The sequence below is a fragment of the Bufo gargarizans genome, chromosome 7 (genome assembly GCF_014858855.1).
Source record: "Bufo gargarizans isolate SCDJY-AF-19 chromosome 7, ASM1485885v1, whole genome shotgun sequence".
Classification (NCBI taxonomy): Eukaryota; Metazoa; Chordata; class Amphibia; order Anura; family Bufonidae; genus Bufo; species Bufo gargarizans.
The window spans coordinates 181,091,337-181,114,881 of NC_058086.1; the positions used below are offsets into that span (position 1 = coordinate 181,091,337).

The 23,545-nt window shown below is 44.8% G+C and overlaps 1 protein-coding gene across 4 annotated transcripts in view; it reads left to right on the forward strand.

Moving 5' to 3' along the window:
• Positions 1-23,545, forward strand: part of ERC2 (ELKS/RAB6-interacting/CAST family member 2) — an 881,888-nt gene that overhangs the window by 602,802 nt on the left and 255,541 nt on the right. For all 4 annotated transcript variants that reach the window (XR_006390837.1, XR_006390839.1, XR_006390838.1 and 1 more), the window contains one exon: positions 8,453-8,600. Coding sequence is in view for 1 of the 4 variants with exons in the window: in XM_044300746.1 (XP_044156681.1) it covers positions 8,453-8,600 (148 nt within the window). In the remaining 3 variants the exon portion in view is untranslated. The remainder of the gene's footprint in view (positions 1-8,452; positions 8,601-23,545) is intronic.

Sequence of the window (23,545 nt, forward strand, 5' to 3'; positions counted from 1 at the left end):
GACTGTTTATATAGCAGATTAGCCGGCCAAAATGAAAGGCAATCTTCTAACAGAGCAACGGATTAGTATTTCTAAATATTAATGCAGAGATATTTTCAGAAATGTATTGCTGTAATAAATGGCGGAAAAATTTATTTTCATTGACCACATTTATTAAACAACAGTAAGAGATTAGCCTCTCCTTGACGAGGATGAAGATGTGTTAATGAACCTTCTGCTGAGCCTCTGCATATGGCGCAGAATGAAAGAAAGATGTAATGTCTGGTGACAAGTTGAGAGTGTATGGTATGCCCGGATTGCTCCTTGCTATTGTATATAGTCATATAAAAGGCTGGATCAGTGGCGTAGCGTGTAGGGGGGGCTGTGGGGGACGTTGCCCTGGGTGCCAAATTGCAGGGGGCGCCAGGCAGCAGGAATTTCAATGAGGGCCACGGGAGCCTATGGCTCTGGTCCCCTCCGTTATGCCTAGTGGCCTGAAGCCTATAAGGCAGTAGAGCAACGCAGGACTCGGTCACGATAACCTCACTGTGACCTCCTGCGTCGGATCTTGCGAGGCACAGTGAGGTGTTCGTGACCGCCTGCACCGGGACGCCACAAGCTGTGATGGAGAGAGTGGAGAGTATTATTATTATTATTTTTTTTATGTATCCTACCCTAATTGCAGAGGTACTGGGGGCACTATGGGGGTGGGGGAGGAGCAGAGAGAGGAGGACCAAGGACATCATACTAATAAGAGTGGAGTGGCCACTATATTAATAACAAAGAGGGGGCCATTATATTAATAACAAAGAGGGGGCCATTATATTAATAACAAAGAGGGGGCCATTCTATTAATATAAATACAGAGGGGGGCATTAATATTAATAATAATACTAATACAGAGGGGGCCATTATATTAATAATAAAAAGGGGTCAATTATAATATACAGGGGGAATAATTGTCACGGCGGACGTACACTTTGTACCAAAGATAACACACCAACCAGGCTCTGGACGAGAGTCAGGGGAAGGGTCACCTCCTAGCTTATCCCTGACCTCTTTCCCTGCACTGCTCAGCCCACAGCAGACCTTGAAGGTAAGTGTGCTAGTGTCCTCCAGCCTGGGCTGACAAAACCCTTGAACTCCCTAAGATGGTGAAGTGGGGAGATAGGAGCAGTCTGCTCGCACAGAACCTGGATGGACAAGAAGACACAAACAACCGAACTAGCAATGACACTTATCTCAGCAGGAACTGACAGCCAACCTTCTCTCCAAGCTTCCCAGACCAGAATGAACAGTATAATCCGCTCAGGGCACTGGGCAGTGTGCTTTTTAAACTAAAGACCCCACCCAGTGCACCTGAGAGAGGCGGATCCAGCACGGCTCCAAAGCAATCACTAAACTCGTGCTGCTATCCTGGCTGACCTCCGCACACCGTCAGAGTGGGGCATGACAATAATATTATGGGGAACGGAGGACTATTTGTCTGGCTCTAGCACAGTATTGGGGGGCAGCAGGATGAGTTGTTGAGACACCAGGAAGGAGAAGATGATAGTAAAGTGAGGCAACTACTTTTCTTCTGTGAAAAAGAGACGCGAAGCGGCAGAAAGAAGGTCTTATCTCCGAATGAAGACATTGAGGAAAGTCTACATCACAGGAGACATCACTGGATGTAACAGCTATAGTGCTGTATTCTACTGTATATAATAATGTCCATCCACATATCTGTTTCATGGTAGGGTTGGGGGAGGAAATTGAGATTTTGGCCCACCCTGCCGCATCCTGGCCCCAGACTGTGCGTGTTCTGAATTCTGGGGGCTCACACCCATCTACTACATTATCTGTACTCAGAGAGTTATCACTGTGTAATCTGAGGTGTTACATAGGACTGCAGGTGACATCTACTTCATTATCTATACTCAGAGAGTTATTACTGTGTTATCTGAGGTGTTACATAGGACTGCTGGTAAATCTACTACATTATCTGTACACGGAGAGTTATCACTGTTATCTGTGGTGTTACATAGAACTGCAGGTAACATCTACTACATTATCTGTACTCAGATAGTTATCACTAGGTTATCTGTGGTGTTACATATGACTGCAAGTGATCTACTACATTATCTGTTAAAAGGGGCATGCCCAGAGGCTGGGGGGGGGGGCGCACAATTTTTGGGTTGCCCCGGGTGCGGGCAACCCACGCTACGCCACTGGGCTGGATTAACCTAAAGGCTCAGTAGGCCTGAACCTTTAGGTGGCCCAGAGGGATGTGCGCCTGCTAAAGGGAAACTGTACATATAAATGCACTGAACAGTGTGTATTCATATGGTTATGCATGTTAATTATGCATTCATATTGTAGGATTGAGAGGAGGACACGTATCACAAGTAGCACATCATAAGCTTCTGCTATATTTTGTAAGACCACCCAAATATTTATAAGCCATATATAACTTAAAGGGATATTCTTATCTTAGAACTTACATGCCATATCCACAGAACATGGCATAAATGTTTTACTGATGCAGATCCCATCTCGCGCAACTTACTCCAGAACTGGCCTTCCTCGACTTTGCCCGATGAAGCAAAGAATGAATGGAGAGATGGGATTCTATGGTAGTCACAGAAACAGACAAGCTTGCGTGGTTGGCAAACTGCCATAGAAGTAAATAGAGAACAGCATGGCTACCTCTCCATTCATTTTTCACCAGCATGGCAGTGGCCACACAACATGTGGAGCAAATATTGGAGGATCTTGAATCTGGAGATATTGTAAGTCCCAGATGTGGGACCTCTATCTACTGTATCAAACATTTAGGGCATATCCTGTGGATAGGAAAACCCTGTTACTCTTTTAGGGTGTGGATTACTTGATATACAGCATTCATTCATCAGTGTCAGATGTGGGTGCCACCTCTGGGACCCACTGCTATTTTTAGAATGGGGCTACCAAAGTGAACGGAGAGCATCCGAACACCCTCCGTTCTTCATAGAACAGATGTAGTTATACTGTTCTGAAAAGAGCCGCGCACCGTTGAGTCAGGTCAGGTTGTTGTTGAGAACTTGCCTAAACTAACAATTAAAAACTTTAATTTTCACAGGAAAACTGAACCTTCTCCATATAATTAAATGGATGGGGAGTTGATTATCTGTTTACACAATCAGCGGGGTACAGACAGTTTTCCTGTATGTTATGAATATGAAGAGTTAGGTATATGATGGACATCCAGTCATGTTCTTCTGGACATGGAGGAAGGTTTAGATTGACATACCTAATTTATGCTTGGCCCTGCTCCAGTGTAAACTTCTGCACTCCCACAAGTGATGACATCTTGCTCTATATAGCCATGTTAGAATATCAAATGAATCCTTGCTACGTATATACGGCTTTACTTAAACACTCCGAGGAATATGTAAAAAACTTGTTCCATGGGTAATCACAAATAAATTGTCTCCATCTCCTGAGAAAAACATTTCATGGTCGACAGTCGGGCTCGATAAACCTCTTACCATGTACCATTTAGGGCTGTTTCCAAGCTCTGTACTGGGCTATCTCTGAAACTCCCTTAGAAATGAATGGAGCGGCCGCGAACATGTGCGACCATCCTCTCCGGTCATTTTAGGGGAGCACCGTGATAGATGGGAGTCTCAGCGGTAGGACCCCCACTGATCTGATCCTGTGGATAGAGGATAACTTGTATATCCTTTAAGCCCCAAACTGCTCTTGATCCGTCTACATTCCCTAAGTTATGGATTGAGCAATATTATTTTGGCGCTGCATGGTAGGTTTATTTATGCACTATTTTTGTATTATTCAGGAATTCTTTGTTGTACCATGAGAAAAGAGAGAACCAGCAATAAAAGTTACTGCGCAAGCCACCTGAGTAGTAATGCTTTATTCACATACATGTACTGCAAAGTAAGGGTATAAGTCTGCATTCATATTTGAATGCAGGCATATACGTTTAAATGCATTTAATCTCCGAATATGGAAATAATGACGGCGTGAAATATGTCCATATGAATGAGGTCGTAGATTTATTTCCCAGGAAACAGTGCTGCAATTACTGAAATAAACTTGTTGTCTAGAACATTGCATCGAGGGTATGCTCTGTGTTTATGTCATATCCATTATATAGACTTACAGAATTACAGATCGAGTCTTTACATTAAAATAACAACTGTAATAAATGATGGCTCATGTGCATTCAGAGAGAAATTCAAGTGTTTATTTTAAATTAATCCTCGTCCTTTAATTTTCGAGTAGCCCAGACGGCCTGTTTTCTTTGGGTTCTCCGAAGTACTAACCTCAAATATTTACATTTCATCCGATAGAAACTTTTTATCATTGTCATGCTCTCTTTTCTGAATGTTTACAATTAAATAGGGGAGTGTTTGAAAAGCTATAATAAAAGCATTTTGTACAAGATGTATATTTTTCTATGTCATGATATCTTTTATTAGGCCTTTAGGCCCTTGTTCGGAAATTGCTGTCGGTGTGTATGGATTTACAGCGTATATGCATGCTGCGTTATGAAAGAAAAAATGTATGACACTGTTTACTGATATGCGTATGTTACATGTTTTATGAAAAATCTTAAGGTTTGTATACTATAAACATATTTTTTCATAATTTATATAATATAAACATACATTTAATTTTAATTGGTGTTTCATTATTGACTATCCACAAAAAATACAATCTTTAAATATTCCAGTCTTCGCCCTGCCCGCTATAGAATACATTGCTTTCTTTTGGCAGCTTTCTTGTCAGGTTTATGCTATTTTCACACTAGCATTACCAGTCTCTGGTAGGCTGTTCCATCTAATGTGAAAGAAGCCTTACTGTACAGACTTGGACATGATAAGCAGAGTCATCTCATTTTCATTAGTAGATGGTGGAAATTACTACTGATGGCAGGTTGATTGTACTGCTGGAGCCCTAGATAGGGTATGATATTCAAGGGGTTTTCCAAGGATTCAGAAATTGCCCTCTTTATAGTGAATTTACTTGTTGCTAAGTTTGCAGATGCATAGCAGCAATCCATCCATCACCACAGAAAGGCACTTGAGAGGTTGATGGAGTGCTTCCCTCAAGATATAACTGGACTCGCAAACTATATGTCCGGTGTGTTGTCTTTTTGCCGTTTTGGCTAAAAAGAGACCAGACCTGTCTACACACGATGCAGCATTTACACAGAGCAGCATCGTCTGATGACAGATTTACTTTACACTTAAAGACTTCTGTATGTTCATCTCTACATGTTGGGTAGGTACATATTTTACCAGATTCTGGTAAAAAAAAGTGGACAAAAAAGTCCTGCATGAAGGACTATTTTTCCACTAAAAATGCAAAAACCGTTATCGTCATCGAGGTCTGTTTAGTTCTGTTGGTTTCAGTTGTGTGATGAATCCTCTAACAGAACAGAAAATGGAAGTAACTAGCGGAGATGTTAATGTGTCCTAAATATAATAAACATAAGAAGCTATTAAATTGTAAATGGTAATATCTTTTTATGTCATACCTGGGCCAGGACGGGGCAGGCAATTACATTTAAAGTGATCCTACTGTCTAATAAAGAGATTAAAACACATTTTAAAAGAAGCAAAGGCAGATCCAGTGACTTACAGGTGATGTCTCCATGGATTTGAGTTGTTCACTTTCCTTTTCTTCTCTGTTTGGTCCAGACCATCATGTGCAGACGTCTTTGGTCAGGGGTGTGCAGCCCCCTCTGCAACATAAGAAGACACCAGTATTACTATATGGCACTTGGTGGAGGGAGGACTGTTGCAGATTTTGCAAATCAGATCCCAAATTTATACAGACCCCAGATCACCCCCCAAATTTATACAGGACATTGTCACCCTGCTGCTACTGCCAATACTGTGCCTCCGGTGTTCCCCCATGCCCACAAACACTATACTGTCAGAAGTATCAGTGCCATGCTGATAGTCACTGCATAGTAATAGTGCTCCAAGACGGTCTTCATTAGTAATAGTGCCCCCAATAGTTATAATACTCCCCAAGATTGTCCCCATTAGTAGCAATGCCCCCCAATTTGTGTCCAATAAAAATAATGACCCGAAAGTACCCCTGGTAGTAATACTGCCACCATAGTGCCCCTAGTGTATTTATAATGCCCTTCCTGCAGTGCCCCTGTAGCTGTAATACCCCCTGCAGTTATAACTTCCCTGTAATTATAATGCCCAATGTAGTGACAATATATATAATGCTCTCCCCCATTGTTTCAGTGTATAATGCTCCTCTGCCCCAATATGCCAGTATATATAATGCCCCCTATAGTGCCAGTATATATGTATAATGCTCCACCAACCCTCCCATAATGCCAATATATAATGCCCCCCAGTAGTGCCAGTAGATAATGCTCCCCATGTAGTGCCAGGTATATATAATGCTTCACCACCCCTTCCTTGGTGCCCACAGTAGCGCCAGATTTGCAATGTGTTTTAAAAAAAAAAACTTACCTCACTCCTATTCCTCACTGCCATCCGCGATGCAGGCCCCAGACTGATCTGGTGGCCTGAGTTGCTGCACCCAGCACAGGTGGTCCAATAGACATCACCACTCCTGCACCGGGTCTCACACAATAATGTGATCACGCGAGACCCTGCACAAGAATGATGTCATCCAGACCTCTTGCGCCATTCTACTGCCTCATAGGCTTTAGGCCTAGCAGCCTGAGGCCTATGGGGCTGAACAGGGCGCCTACCATTGCCTACCCATCGTCCCAGCCCTGTGTCATACACATATTATTTTAAATGGAGCACCAGTCGCTCCCCCTTGCTGGGATGTGCACCAGATTCATAAGGCATTTGTTAGAAAGGTTCCTTAGTAAATGTCTTGTGTTGCTCGTGACTGTGAAGCCCTTCCCACTGAAAATTGGCACGGTTGCTTTATAAGTAGGAAAATAATGTAAATACCTTGATAATAATGTAAATTGTGACCCTTCGTCTTAGGTAAAACTACTTAAAGGGGAATTGAAATTGGACCAACTTTATGGATAAGGTTCCCTTTGTAAATCTAGCTATAAAGTTACAACAAGGTGTAATTATAAATAAGAATTTTATTACACAATATGGTTCCTTTGATCCTAACAAAAAGCATAATTATGTGTTGCATTTTTTCCAGACAAGATTTTGCTAGCACAGGTGGTGATTAGACAGCAAGCTAAAACACTCACGCACCTAATAACCATTAACAACTAGCCCTACCTCTCTGTTGGCCCGAGAATACTTCTCAGTGGCAGCTACCGGTATATACCATGAGTATAGAACGGATGTGGTTCGGCATCATTGTATGATGAAAAGTTATGCAGCTTTTAATATTCTTTCCGTTAACATTCAACACGGTTTTCAGTGTATCTGCTTGCTGTCAATAAATGAACGTCTTGTTTCATCCAGAGGCCTATTCTGTCCTGGTCATGGACTGCTTACACCGGCACAGGACACGTATTTTCAGCCTCTGAAAGTAAGCAGCAAATGTCTCCATTCTTGACAACAAGTATAGATGTGGACAATGGGGAGAAATCTAAATGCAATGTATGTCACAAAGTTTTAAAAATTTTCATTACATATTTAAAGGGGTTGTCTCATCTGTGGCAACCCCCATGAGAATGTGTTCCTTGGCTCAATCAGCTGATCGTCTCTGGACTTGCTTTGGCAAACAGCTGATCCTGCCTGGGTAAGCCATGGCCATTCAGAATGATACAGGAGGAATGTAATATTCCAGATTAATGACAGTCCTTGCAATACATTCCGTCTCTCTGCCATCCCACGTCTGTTCTTCACTCAGCCAATGACCCTTGAATATCATCTACCCTTATTACATTATTTTCATCTATAGGACTTCTCTTGTGCTGCACCCATTTTGTGGAGCTCTCTACCCCCAAACTCATTTTTTCAAAGAGGCCTACAGTATGTCACCAATAGTCCATGACCCATAGACACCCATGGCCTGATCATCTATATCTTTACTCTGCCATGTCTTCAACTAGCTACAGTGGTCCTAATATTCTACACTTTCTATTCATGTTGGTTCAGATACTGGCTTGGGGACATGGTCATGCAGCTTTATTTATATTCCTATTGTCAACACAAGGGACTGGCAGATAACAGATATCAGAGGAAAGATTATTTGGGTTTGAACATGCTCAGTACTTTGCTTCTGCAGGAGAAGACTTACTGCCAAGAGTGACCTATCGCCCTATTAAAAACATATGCATACTTGGCCTCGTAAAAGTCTAGAGTAATAAGTGTCGGACAAATGGCTGATTGGCCAACAGTTATCTTACCTGTACGGTGACCATGAAACTCATGAACAGGAGGTAATGAAGTATCCATAGGACAAAGATTGATCCTTTAACACTGCTACTACAGAACATAAGTGATATCTATTCAGCTTTGTTAAGAATTAAACTTTGACGTAACCTAATGCTTAGGTTTTCTGTTTACAGGCAGCAAGCTCTGCTGGCGGCAATCAGTGAAAAAGATGCCAACATCGCCTTGCTGGAACTATCTGCCTCAAAAAAGAAGAAAACACAGGATGAAGTGATTGCTCTAAAGAGAGAGAAAGACAGACTAGTCCACCAGCTGAAACAGCAGGTATGTTTTAGAACAAGTTTGGAGGAGAACTGTCTCTTAGCACTGGTATATAGTGACCAGTCATCAAAAGCAATTCAGGTTGTAAGCACTGAGAGATTTCGGTATGGCCCATGCACAGCTCAAGTACAGTTTGTACTACTTTGTACTAATTCGCCTTGCTCCTCGAACTGGTTGGATAGGCAGTGCAGTCTCGGGAATAAATACCTCTCCCAATGTTTTTAGAAATTCCAAGAGGCCCACCTTAGACGTTGATGTCCTGCTGGCCAAGAGTAGAGAGCTAGCAAGGAGACTCCTTTATCCAATCAGCCAGGTCACTGAGCAAGGAGAAGCAGGGTGTGAGCATTAGTTCACATGTCTACATAGTAAGTGTCCTCAGAACTACTTGGACTTCTAGTTTGTGCACAAATTTCTATGCATTTGAAGGTGAGATGGAGATCAGGTAAGATCTCAGAAACTTAGGAATATTTAAAGATAGCTAGGACATTGACACAATCATGGTGCCCATCAATAAGACCACCAGAGCCTACAAATGTGCTGTAACAAGCACCATCATAGAGCTGTGTGGCCATCTTTCACCAAGCTAGTAGTAAATATAAAAGTATGAATGGTGGTTGAAGCCACCTACTTTTATGGGATCCACTGCCATACTAATGTGTATGGTGTCAGCCACTGTCCCTGATGTCTGCTGATGGGAGAAGCAAGGATTAGACGATGTTGAGAGCCATCACTGTACCGGAATATAAGCATTGGCTGGTGTGTCTTGGTTGCCTATATGAATCAGGCCTTGGGCAGGTGGACATGCAATGGAGGTGGCTTTCTTATGCTCATGGATAGCATGTATAGGCATGGTTGACCAAACGATCAAACTGGCTGATACTTCAGTCTTCCTGATACCAAAATAAAGAACTTATCAGACCTGTAAATAATAGAGATTGTGGTGTAAGATGTGTCATATTTGGAATGTATTTGTGATTGTGCGTGTTATGGTCCATCTTTCAGGCACCATGCATGGCAGATCCATAGACCATAGGACATTTCCAATTACAGGGGTCATTGCGTGTGAATCTACATTACATGAGGACTGCATGTTCTGCCTGTGACAGAATATATTCATATACAGTAAAAATATTCTTCTTGCCGTTTGCTTCAGCCATGTAATTATATTGCTGTAAGAGCCAATTAAGAACTTTCCATTACTTCATTACAAGTAATTCAACCTCACTGGGGTTAACCCTTCACACTGTCGTATTTTGAAGGACAATTTGAACCTAATAGAAGTTTTTATCACTTAACTTCGACTTTCAGCAACTTCTTGTTTTATTGTATATTAGGAAAATGTCTATTAAAGCAGGTTCTGAGGATGCTCCCATATCAGGAATTCACACACATTATTAGGGCTCCCAACATTTATTGAATTTGTGCCTGGGCAAAATATTTCTCTTTGAGGTGTTTTAAAGGGCTCATGCACATGGCCGTATTATAGATCTGTGTAGTATGGATTTACTGTGGACCTCTATTCTACCTATCTTGTCATGTACCTCCACATTTTCTCTCCTGGAAGCTTTGTCATATACTAGTACACTGAGTGCCTACTGGTCCATAATACGTCATGGATAATTCATCTGTTCATAAGCACAGTGGCTCAGTGGTTAGCACTGGTTCCTTGCAGCGCTGGGGTCCTAGATTTGGATCTGAAGACAGACAATATCTGCATGGAGTTTGTATGGTCTCCCAATGTTTGCGTGGGTTTCCTCCGGGTTCTCCGGTTTCCTCCCATGTCCAAAGACATAGATTGTGAGCTCCACCGGGGACAGTGTGATGCTAATGTCTGTAAAGCGCTGCGGAATATGTCAGCGTAATCTAAGTGAGTGGGTAAAATAAATCTATGTTTTTTTGCAGAAAAATGTACACTGTGCAGTGAAACAATTGTTTACAATCAATAGAAACCCAGTGCAAAGGTTGAAAGAATATATAAGACATGGTCTAAATGTATCTTTTTTTTTCTATACCTGGTAGTCTATAACTAGAAATTGGCCTGAGATTTTTTTTTTCTATCAGGGTGATATGAATACAGGTATCTATCTATCTATCTATCTATCTATCTATCTATCTATCTATCTATCATCTCATATCTATCTATTTATCTGTCTATCTATCATCTCATATATATCTATCTATTATCTCATATCTATCTATCTATCTATCTATCTATCTATCTATCTATCTATTTATCTGTCTATCTATCATCTCATATCTATCTATCTATCTATCTATCTATTTATCTGTCTATCTATCATCTCATATCTATCTATCTATCTATCTATCTATCTATCTATCTATCTATTTATCTATCTATCTATCATCTCATATCTATCTATCTATCTATTTATCTGTCTATCTATCATCTCATATCTATCTATCTATTATCTCATATCTATCTATCTATCTATTTATCTGTCTATCTATCATCTCATATCTATCTATCTATCTATTTATCTGTCTATCTATCATCTCATATCTATCTATTTATCTGTCTATCTATCATCTCATATCTATCTATCTATCTATCTATCTATTTATCTGTCTATCTATCATCTCATATCTATCTATCTATTTATCTGTCTGTCCATCTGTGTATCTATCTATCATTTGTGGTCGAGGCTACAGCCGAGAGCAAGCGCTATGACGAACCGGGAACCTGTCAGAGAGGAACCTGTTTACTTGACTAAAATGGCTGGAGGTGTGCCCTTAGCCATGCCGAGGGTAGACCTAAAGGGGGCATACCCTGATGAGTAAGGAGAGAAAAAGGAGAGGGAGGGTGGGGCACCGAAAACGCACGCAAGTGAAGGAGGGGGCGTGCTCCCTTTTAAGCGAGCCTACGCCCCTCCCACAAATGCAGGCTGACATGTCAGCCTTTTACTACTTGTGGTCGAGGCTACAGCCGAGAGCAAGCGCTATGACGAACCGGGAACCTGTCAGAGAGGAACCTGTTTACTTGACTAAAATGGCTGGAGGTGTGCCCTTAGCCATGCCGAGGGTAGACCTAAAGGGGGCAAAAACCACACCTGAGTAGGAAGAGAGAACCTTTATTGCAATGATCAATTACAGTACCAAACTGTGAAAAGCCTGTGAAATTTCGGCTTGGGGGTTCGGTATGTAGCGAGTGAAGCAAGAGGAGCGCCAGCGGCCCATTCTCCGGATGACGTGGCTGGGAACGTTATGCTTTGAAGCCGCGGATGCTGCCCCAATACGGAAGGAGTGCCCTGAAATGGCCTTTGGGTCGAAACCCAAGCCCGAAGCCAGGGTGCGCACGTGCGAGATGAACTGGGAGGTCGTGAGGGCCAAGGCCTGGAACGGGAGCAACGGGCTGTCTGGGCTTGCGTCTCCCAGGGCTGCTAGCAAACTCCCGAGCACCTGGACCGGGCACCAAGCGTTGGCAGATTGGTAGAACCGTACCTCCACCGGTGGACCTACCTGCATGGTTTTGGACGTGAGGAGGTATAAGGAGAAATGGTCGTCGTGCCATGCCAGCTGACCCCTGGTTAAACCCTTGGCCCTGGCTGAACTGCGGGTGAATTCGCCGGGTCTTAAGAACCCGTAGAAACCGAGGTACATTGCTGCTTTGATGACTGTGCTGGAAAGGAGCCCAAAAGGAAAGGCGTCTAGGGAGGAGGAAAGCTTTCTAAACAAAACCCCTGACACCAGCTGCCTGGACGGGATGGCCACGTGGTTGCTTTTCTGAACGCCCCTGAGGGTTGCCCTGACTGCTTGGGAAAGGAAAACCGACCTGCTTTCGGGGTCTTCTAACATGGAGAAATGTTGGACCCCGGACAAGTACAATTTGATGGTGTTGAAGGATAGCTTGAGATCCTTGTGACAGTAGGCAATGAAAGCTGTGATGTACGTGGTCTTATCGGTGTCTCGTCTCGGATGCAGACCCGTGAACCTGTTGAAGGTGTTCCATGCGGTCCTTTAGTTTCTGGCAGTGTTACGAGATAAAGACTCCTGCATCAAAGATTTAGCTGAATCAATGAGAAAGTTTAATCCATCACCAGATTTTGGTACATCGGAGGAGATAGCCCCACACGGTCTGCCTCTGGCATGACCTGAAAGAAAGTTTTGAAATTAAAGCGGGACAAGGCGTCTGCGGCCACATTATGTACTCCTTGAATGTGTCTGCATGCCACATGGAAGTTATGTTCCAATGAAAGCCAGACTAACCTGCGGACAAAGGACATGATCTGGGGAGACTGTGATCTGCCCCTGGTGACTATGTCCACCACTGTCTGATTGTCGGTTACAAACACCACTGACGAGTTGGCCCACGTACTGCCCCAGACCTGGGCTGCTGCTACAATCGGGTAAACTTCCAACAAGGGGGATGATTTCAACGCGGCTCTAGCGGATGACACCTCTGCTGGCCAGGCACCCGCAAACCATTGGTTTCCACAGATCGCCGAGAAACCTCTGGAGGCGGCGGCGTCCGAAAAAACCAATGTGGAAGCTGGACCCGGCTGAGGTATGAACAAGGAGACTCCATTCCATGAGGCCATGAAGTCCTGCCACATGGCCAGATCGGCCAAGGCTTGGGTGTCCAAGGTGACGAGACTGTCTTGCTCGGGGGCAGAAGGGAGTAGCTGCAGGAGTCTGGACATGAAGGCCCTGCCCTGGGGCATGACTCTGGTGGCGAAATTGAGCATGCCTAGCAGGGACTGCAACTCTAGCTTGGTGCAAGTCCTGCTACCTGCTGACCTGGCAATGGCCTCCCTGATTTTTACCAACTTTTCAGCTGGCAACCTGGCTTCCATCCTCCCTGTGTCCAGGATTATGCCCAAGAAGGTGATTACCGTCGCCGGGCCTTCTGTTTTGGAGGATGCCACCGGGACGTTGAGTTGGGCAAACAGCTGAAGCAGCGCCTGGAGCTTGCTTGGCCGGCAGTCTGGGCTTTCGATTAACAGAAAGTCATCCAAGTAATGGATGACCAGAGGGCAACCGCAGTGGTTGACCAGGATCCAATGCAATGCCTGGGCGAACTGGTCGAACAGCCAAGGGCTGCTCTTGGACCCGAACGTTAGGCGATTGGCAAAGAAATACTGATCTTCCCACCGGATGCCGTAGAACCTCCAGAGCTGTGGATGAATGGGCAATAATTTAAAAGCATCGGCGATGTCCGCCTTTGCCAACCATGCCCCCCGACCTACTTTGAGGATCAACTGAATGGCTTCATCTATGGTGGCGTAGCTCATTGAAAACTCCTCGGAGGGCACCAAAGAATTCAGACTGGGTGTGCTGGAGCCATGTGGAGCAGACAAATCATAAATTAAGCGTTTTTTATTAGTGAACTGCTTGGACACGATGCCCACGGGGTTTATCCTCCAAAGGTCAAAGGGTATGAAGGAAAAGGGGCCGATGAGGAACCCCTTTTCTACTTCAGACCTGATCAGTGCACCCACCGGCTCAGGATCACTGGTTGCCGACAGCAGGTTGGGCCCTTCCCAAGAAGCTTGTGGGAGAGCTATCAGGCCTGTGTGGAAACCTGCTGTGAACCCGGAAACCAGGAACTGCACGAACTGAGGGTTGTGATGATTCTGTAGCAGGGATGCTAGCAGAACCACGTTGACCCCGCTTAGTCAGGATGGCCTGGACCTTTGAGGACAAGCCAACTGGGGGTGAGCCCTGAAACAGCCCGCGCAAACGTGAAGGGCCCTGCATTTGTTGTAATAACACGCATTTTGATTAAAGTTATTACACACCTGGCTGTTGCCCAGGAACACTATCGGCCGCCCTAGCTTGTCTGTGGATGGGCCAGACCGCTGAAGGGCCCCAGAGCTACCGGGAAGGGACCTGCCCTGGGACGTGGAGGGACCTGAGTTGGGGCACCACTCTGCGGAGTGGGCAATTGATTGGCAAGAGGCGCATGCTGGGGCCCTGAGCCCTGCAAAATGCCGGCAAAAGAGCTCCATGTCCATAGCGGCCCAGTTCGTGATATGCTGGAATTGAACCAGCGTGGCGGCCGCTTTGGCTGAAAAGGAGCGATGGTAATCGTAGAAAGCGTGCCCACCGTACTTGTGGCCCAAGTCCGTGACCCTGTAAAGATATGTATCTAACTCCTCCCGCCTCTCAGGATGGACAGAACAGATGACGTCCCTGAACAAGCTAAACGCCAGGACAAACTCCGTAATGGATAACTTTCTGTTGAGGCGGGGATCCCTAGCTTTGAGGACGATTGACATGTCGCCGCAAACTATGGTCTTGCTCTCTATCGTGTCATGGGTAGCTATTAGGATGGACGCCAGATTGACGTCCTTGCCCTCTAGAATGTCCTTTTTAATGCTGCTAGGGATGAAGTATGCAGGAGCTACCTCAGGTGCGCACGGGACCCTACCTGGGGGAACGAGCACGGAAGTGGAGGCTACAGGCAAAGGAGACCCTGGATGGACGGATGCCAGCCCCTGATGAGACTCGACAGCCAGGAGTCTGGACTGCACGTCCGAGACTGAGGAGGCAATAGTGTTCATCATGGCGTGCAGCTGCGTCAGTGACACCTGCAATGTGGACATAGAGACTTGCTCCAAGTCCGGGGCAGCCGGTTCTGCCATGAGCAGCCTATATAATTCAGCTTTCCGGGCGGAAGCCGGGTGTTGAATCCCCCTTCTGTTTAGTTCCGCAATCAACTTTGCAATAGTCCAACTCCTTAGTGATGAGGAGCTGGGCTGCTCGGATGCGGGTGTCTCGGGAACGGATGAGGCCTCCTCGATGTTGGAGATATGCGACATGCTGCAGCTGTGAGGTGACAAACCAAAAAAAGAGCTGAGCTGGAGGCCCCGTACTGAGAGGCGACACCTGAGGCGTGACTGGTGAATGAAGAGTTTAAGTTGGCGAGTGCCTAGTTCTACAAAACGGGCGTTACCGTGGAGGACCATGCCAGACTAAGGTGTGCAGTGACGTACAAGCTACCAGGCCGTGAATTTTTTTATTTTTATTTTTTTTGAAGAACATCAAACCTGGATTAGTACCGACGAAACAAATGGACGAGTCTGAAAACGTAATAAGCGGTAGAATTGGTAAATAACAATGCAACGCTGATACGCAACAGTTTGCAAAAATAAACCATGAACGTAAGCCTGGTGCAGAACGGGCAAAAATGACAGACAACAGTCATGGTACGTTAGCGACGAGAGCCTGACCCGTGAGAGATAACAATCGCGGGGTTTTGGTACGTGAGCCTGAAACGTAACAGGTAGTAGAAGAGGCAACGGAGACGCCGCATGGAGAAACTGCCTGCACACCCAAGGCCTTCCTGGCCGGAATGCCGCCCCCGGCCTGAGAACAGCCGGGGACCGGATGGCGCGGCCACATGAGTGCCCCATCACCTCGCCGGCTCCGCCCCCCATGCCAAGGGTGCCGGGGCCATGGATTGAACCGGCACCATGACGGGAGAAGCGCACGCCGCGCGGCACCCGCCAGCGCCGAGGTCACGTGGGTGGAAGCCGGGGACGCGAGCTCGTTGCCGGGGCAACCAGGGGCCCAGCCGCCAACCCCAGACCTAGCGTCCCACGTGACCCTGGTCAAGCAGGAAGTGCGGCGCAGCCCGGCTGGGAGCTGAGTGGGGAATCGTGGGAACCGATGAGGGCGCGGGGTAAGGAGCGAAGAAGCGGAGGAGGGGAGCACTTACCCAGTTAGTCCGACGAGTGCGACGGTGGACCAGAGGAGCCCTACTTACCTGAGATGGCGCGCTGTGAGGGAGGGCGTGACGCTCGTGGTGGGAGATGGCACCGAAAACGCACGCAAGTGAAGGAGGGGGCGTGCTCCCTTTTAAGCGAGCCTACACCCCTCCCACAAATGCAGGCTGACATGTCAGCCTTTTACTACTTATCCATCTATCTACTTGTCTGTCCATCTGTCTCATATCTATCTATCTATCTATCTATCTATTCATTTGTCTGTCTGTCCATCTGTGTATCTATCATCTTCAAATCAAATTCCAAAAAGCTTTATTGGCACGTCCAAGTAAAACATTTAGCATTGCCAAGGCAAAAGAAATAATTGGTATTGTGGAGGGGGATTTGATGTGGGAATCAAAGGTAGTAGATTGTGGGTTAAAGGGGCAGTATAGGGGTATAATAGTCCATGGTGTCTCAACATATAGTTGAGTTTCTATCAATCTACTAGTCTGTCCATCTATCTCCTGTCTGTCCATCCGTCCATCTGTTTATCTATCTATCTATCTATCTATCTATCTATCTATCATTTGTCTATTTATCTGTCCATTTGTGTATCTATCATCTATCCATCTATCTACTTGTCTACCTATCTATCTATCTATCTATCTATCTATCTATCAAGCTGTCTATTTTTATATCTATCTGTCTATCTATCTCATGTATGAGAAGGGATGGACACTGGTATAGCAGGGGGAATGATTATCCCATGTGTGTTGATCGCACATTTCACAGTATAGGGGGAAGTTCTCTGTAGACGTGTGTCTATGTCATAGATGCACATGTAACGGGCAGTATTTTTTGTTTTTAAACGGGTTCAAAATGGTGTTAAAAAAATTATCAGCTGAGTGATACTTGAGCAGGACTCTCACCCCAGCATTCCTGGGTTCCCCACTGGTCTCTGCTTCCTGGTCCCAGTCTGAGGTGGGTCAGTGCCACAGCCAGTGATTGTGGGGATGGAAGCAGAGACTCATGAGGCAGCCAGGAAGCATCAGAAAGGGAGTGGTGGGAGGTCGGAGAGGTAATTGTAACATTAAGAAAATTCTTATACACAATTTTTTAAAAGCAAAAACTATCGGCTAGACAACCCCAAAAAAGTTGGACTTCATGAAGGTGGAGGTAACTTTTATAGGCTCTGCTAGACAAGATCGAAAGAGCTGAATTAGGGGTTCCATAGCTCTGTGCACAGAATTGGATGATGTCAGAGGAGCACAAATGTCCTCATCATGGGGAGGGGAAATGTTTACTGATTTCCCAGCACTTGGTGTAGAAAGCAGATGTTCCCACCAGGGTTAAAAGACTGGGAATTCACACCTAACTGTTGCAGCTTTCTTTACAGGTCTATAGAAATAGGAAAGAACAACAAAGCTTGAACCTTCCCAACATATGTGATGCTGACTTCATCACAGACATAACCGCCAAGTACCTCGTTTACAGCCATGATGCTAACCCAGGCCAATTGCCTCAGGTCAGTCAGCTGTAGAATGCATCTAGAGCCTCCTTAGCTTCCAGCTTCTAAGCAGACCACCTTAGGTTTTCCATTTGCTGCACACTATAAGTCTCAGCATTTCCCAGCACCTACAGGTTGGATGGCTGGCTGGCTAGAACTTATAGTTCAAGATCTGTGGCAGAGCCACATGCATCCTCACCCTGCGTACCCCGACTTTGTAGTGCCTCCCCATCCTCTAGTGCTAGTGCAAACAATGTGTTTTCCATGGCTGATTAATGCAAGATCCCTACAGCTGCCATGCACTCGTAAGATCGCCTGGCACTCTGTTGAACAGTTGCCATGTGTCTCCTGTACCTTCTTGCATTTACTTTAATCTGCCAGCAGATGGCTCTGCTTCGACGGCTTTCCAGTGGAATTCCACAAGTCTACTATTAACATCGGTCCAATTGCAATTTGCTGAATTTGCCGAATATATTACGACCTTATCACTATAGTTAATGGAGATCCGAGATGGCATTTACTATGGCAGCTGCTTTTGCATAATTTGCTACTGTCGTTCATATGCTTGTTATGAGTCTTTTTTTAGAATATGATCCAATGTAGCACTGATTGGTAATACAAGCCTTTTACTGTAATTGTTTGATATTTGTGGTACTGTTCATCCAGGGAGACTGGCATTGGCGATACTTGGTAGAACCCGGACTAATTCAGTAAAGTTTATTCCAGCTTATATTGTGTGGTATGATTGCTATAGGTGTAGGGATGACAAATCGTTCATATCGTGATATCAGAAAATCTATAGATGTAGCAGAGCTGAATTTGTCATCAATCTTTTTCTTTACTCTATTAACTCACTGCGTTAGCCTTCATGCACACAGCTGTATCGGTTTTGTGGTCCACAAATCGCGGATCTGCATAACACGGATACCAGCCATGCAAGTCCCGCCCTATGTTAAAAATGCTTATTCTTTTCTGCAAAACGGTCAAGAATGGGACATGTTCTAATTATTTGGGGTGGGGCGGCAAAACAGACATGGTGTGCTGTCCGCATTTTTTTGCAGCCCCATTGAAATGAAGGGATCCGCATCCGATCCGGAAAAATATGCGGATCAGATGCAGACCAAACATATGGTCTTGTGCATGGGGCCTTAAGATAACTCAGCGGGTTCTTCGGCAGGGTGAGGAATGCATGTCCATGGATTCCCTACATGTAGTCATCAAGAAACTTCCATGTTTCTAGGGCTAGGGCTCCCCCGCCGTCTTGGCCACAACACCAAATATTGCTCGGTACCAGTGCATGACCGCAGAGTCACAAAACATCCATCAGTGTTGTATTTTTGGGGGATTCTGGGGTCGCCGTCGTGGCAACTTTCAGTTGTGTAGTTGCACTGCTAGTCAGCAATCTCTGGTCATGCAACAGCTGTTGCGACCAAGATCGCCATGTAGCTCCAGCCTAAGAGATCATTTAGTAAAATATATAATATTGTTTTAAGTGATAGAAAACTTTTTCACAGATTCGAAAAAGCCGCCCTGACAATTAGCTATTACCACTAGGGATGAGCAAATCGACTTCGGGTGGAACATCCGAAGGCGATTTACATAAAACTTCATTCTAATACAGTATTAGAATGTATTGGCTCCAATGAGCCGAAGTTATTGCTTCACGCAATAACTTTATAAATTAATTTTTACTGTGAAAAATCATTTCCCGAACTCGGGTTCGGTTCCAAGGTACCACCATGCTTCATCCGAAGTCGATTCGCTCATCTCTAATTACCGCATTTATCCTTCAGCAGATGCTCCTGAATAGTGCCATTGGCAAACGGCAGCCACATATCACCACCATGTAACGCGTGTCAGCACGTTTGTGACATGTAGTAAGCACGTAACCAAATAACAAGGCGACCAAAGAAAATACCTCTGTAGAGCGCCTGCATAATAATTCCATACAGTGTTATCGTGTGCCCAAATAATACCACAATACAATGTCCATAGGCTACCACCATTCAGGCTTGTGCTACACTAGCTTTTACAAATCCGGCAGGCGGGATCCGGCATTGCTGGACGCTGCTGGAATGCCGTCCGGCTTCATTAACTATAATGGTGTCTGGCAGATATCCGGCTGCAATCCGGCAGATATGCCGAGAATCAGCCAGACAAATACCAGTGCTCGTTTTTGTCCGGCCGATTCCTGGCATTCCATGCCGGAACACCTTGCCGGAAGAAACTAGCCTTATGGCCAAGCAGTGCCAGCCTATAGAACCCAAATAACATAACCATAAAAGGCTAAAATAGTCAATGCTAATCTTCACAATTTCTATTCCTCTGGACAGCATACTTGTAGGGTTCTGTGGGTCTGTGTTCTGGGGAATAGTTTCAAGCCATGTTCACACAGCCAAAATACGCATTGATAAAATCCGACATGCATTTTCGGTGAAACCCAGGTCAGAAATCCAAATCTGCAGCAGATTTGTAGTTTATCATACCGCGGATTCGATGCAAAAGGTTAATCCAAGTGTGGACAATGCGGTTGTATGGCTGTCAGTATAGATTCTCTTTGAAAACAATTGTGCTTCAAAGAACCTACTGAGTATAATAGTTTTAGTACTACAACAGTAGTAATGGGGCTTTATCTTGGATTTTCTTCATCTGGGGCAAAGGTTCAGCTCGCTGCCCTAGTCATGTATTAAATACCCTGGCAGAGTGGCTTTGCGGAGCCTGTCTGGCACATGCCCTAGTAGTCCCCTCAAGACTCCCTCAGTACTATGTAAGGCAACACACGTTATGTAATTTACAAGTAAGGTGGTTTCATATTCATATTTGTCCGTTCTGTACAGCTAGGACCTCTTAAAGACCCATCCATCACCAGTACAAGACGCTTAAAGGGCATCTGTCAGCAGATTTGTACCTATGACACTGGCTGACCTGTTACATGTGCACTTGGCAGCTGAAGGCATCTGTGTTGGTCCCATGTTCCTATGTGCCCACATGGCTGAGAAACATGAAGTTTTGATATATGCAAATGAGCCTCTAGGAGCAACGGGGGCGTTGCCATTACTCCTAGAAGTTCTGCTCTCTGCAACTGCCGCGCTCTCTCCACTTTGATGAAAAGGACCAGTTAGTGAAAATGTCATCATACCTGTCCCTGTCAATAAAAGTACAGAGGGCCCAGCAGTTGCAGAGAGAGCAGAGCTTCGAGGTGTAATGGCAACGCCCCCGTTGCTCCTAGAGGCTCATTTGCATATAATAAAGCATCATTTTTCTCAGCAATGCGGGCACATATGAACATGGGACCAACACAGATGCCTTTAGGTGCCAAGCAACAGGTCAGCCAGTGACATAGGTGCAAATCTGCTGACAGATGCCCTTTAAAAGAAATCCACAGAATTGTACGTTGGATGGAAGAAATCACCTGCAATAGTTTAAGTGGAATATTTGATTTGGCTTGAACGTTGTCTTCCTTTTTCGTAGTCTTGGTGAGTATCGGGTGGTCAGTAATGTTTTTCTCTAATTCATATAAATCTTTCCTGTAGTTCTTTGCACTTTTCCATAGAATAACACAATTAATGAGACATCACTTAACCTCCCCCCCCCCCCCAATATGATCGCGTAACACACGTGAGAGCCATGTCGCCAATGCGGAGCCTTCCACAGACTATGTGAGGATATGATCACATCTCATGTGCTAATAGCGCAGAATAGTATGTCTGCCGCACCTGAAAAAATATACAGAATAAATTGCTGCAGTCCATGATTAATGCATCGCCTTCAGAAAATGAAGCACTTGAAGGGATTTGTACGGCAGCCTTCGTGTTGGGACATGTAGAAATGGTCTTGTGTAAGGAGGCCTCTATGCAGATTAATAATTCAGTATTTACAAAGAAAGCATTGTTATATGCATTGTGTCTGATGTATTGATAATCCCAAGGGGGTCACACTGTGGGTCACAGATTCCTAATTTTCCATTTACAATAGCTTTTGATTTAAGAGACCTGGGGGGTATTTTTATTATTTTTATATTATTTCATTTTATTTAATGGCCTTAAAGGGGAACCAAACCCAAACTATAAATTTATAAAGGTAATGCTTAAATAAGAAGATGCTAATAACAATCACACTTATATATGTCAAGGACTCTGGAGGTTCTTGGAACTGCAGATATGTGACATCGTTTTGTGATCATGGGGCAGACATTTTTATTCCCAAAGCCATCACTAATCCTATTGATGGAGACTTTATTCAGCCTGAACTGGCTGCTTAAAGGAGTTTTGTCAATCCCCATCACTTGTTGATCAAAAGGGGATCTCATTGCAGGTATTACCCTCAAAAATGCAGTTGGACCTCCCACTCACCTGATTATGATAATCTATCTTTACAGTAGGTCATCAATAGTAAACTCTTAAAACCCTTTTTAAAGGGGTTGCTGACCCCTGGGGACCTTCTTTACAGAACCCCCCTTCCCACCCCAGTAAACCCCGACTCACGATGTTAATCAAACTTACCTGATCCCCACCACTGGCCTCCAGCTCCATCACTGCACCACTGGCTCTGTAAGTCCCAAGTCTCCCCTTGCCTCAGCAGTGACGTGTCACCCATGTGTCATGTCACTGGGTCACTTGATTACCCCTGTGCACCGTCCATGCTGGTGGGTCTGTAGATAGGTACGCAGGGGTGAATAACCCCTGTAAGGGATGCCCTCCAATTAGATTGTTATTAATTTTGTGTCCTAAAGTGCATATTCTCATAACCATAGTGGTCAATTGCTGTGTCCTTAAAAAATTAGACACCTCTAGGTCCTCAAGTCCTCTTGAGCATTGCTTCCAGGTCATGTTACCATGGCAAGTGGCATGACCCAAAGCCAAATTACTGTTTACCCTCTGTCTACAGTTACACAGTCTACTCTTAGCTTCATTAATCGTGGACTACCCTAGGGAATGTGACCAAGATTTATCCTGTAGCAGTCTATCCTTTCCTGCAGGGGTTGCGAGTGACTACCAGTGCTTCCTTCTACCCTGGTGCAGCAGGTTACCTTAGATGTGGCCTGGACCATTAAAAGGGTTGGCCATTTTATGGTTACTGAAAAGAAATGGTAAGTGGATCACCGCCTTCTGGGGTATGGATATAGGGGGTGCTCAAACTAAGTTACTAACCCACTGTCGGATAGATAAGGAGCATGTTTGTACAAATGAGCATACAGTTGGCACCCACTCCCACCTGTCCCTTCTCGGACTGTAATCAACATATATTTTTTGTCAGTACTGTATGTCATTTATTTTAAAAGGTTTACCTTATAAAATAATACAAAAATAAACATATATAAAAAATATGGGGGGCCCTTGCTGTATACTAAAATAATTGCATAAAATGTTCATTGACATATATAATATAGGCTCTAGATTTCACATCATGCGTAGCTCATAAGTAACCAGCGTGTCCAAATATCTGACTCTGCCGTAAGATCTCCTTAGCATACAGAAGTGGTTTCTATTGCAGCAAAGTCTCAATATGCCAAATATATTGCTCTCATTATAGAGTACAGTATATCTTTACTTTCCCAGGTAATTGGTCAGTTTGATGGTTTGCCTTACCTCCTCCTTTGTAGTACCCTCCTATTTGGGGATGATGCAACACAAGCATCTCAAGCAGCCGCGAATTTGACATCACATGATGGTGAGTTGTCTGGTCACATGACTCTCCATCAGCGACCATCTTATGGACAGGACCTCTGTGCAGACAGCACAGACGATTTGCCTAACAAGGGGGCACGGCTTATG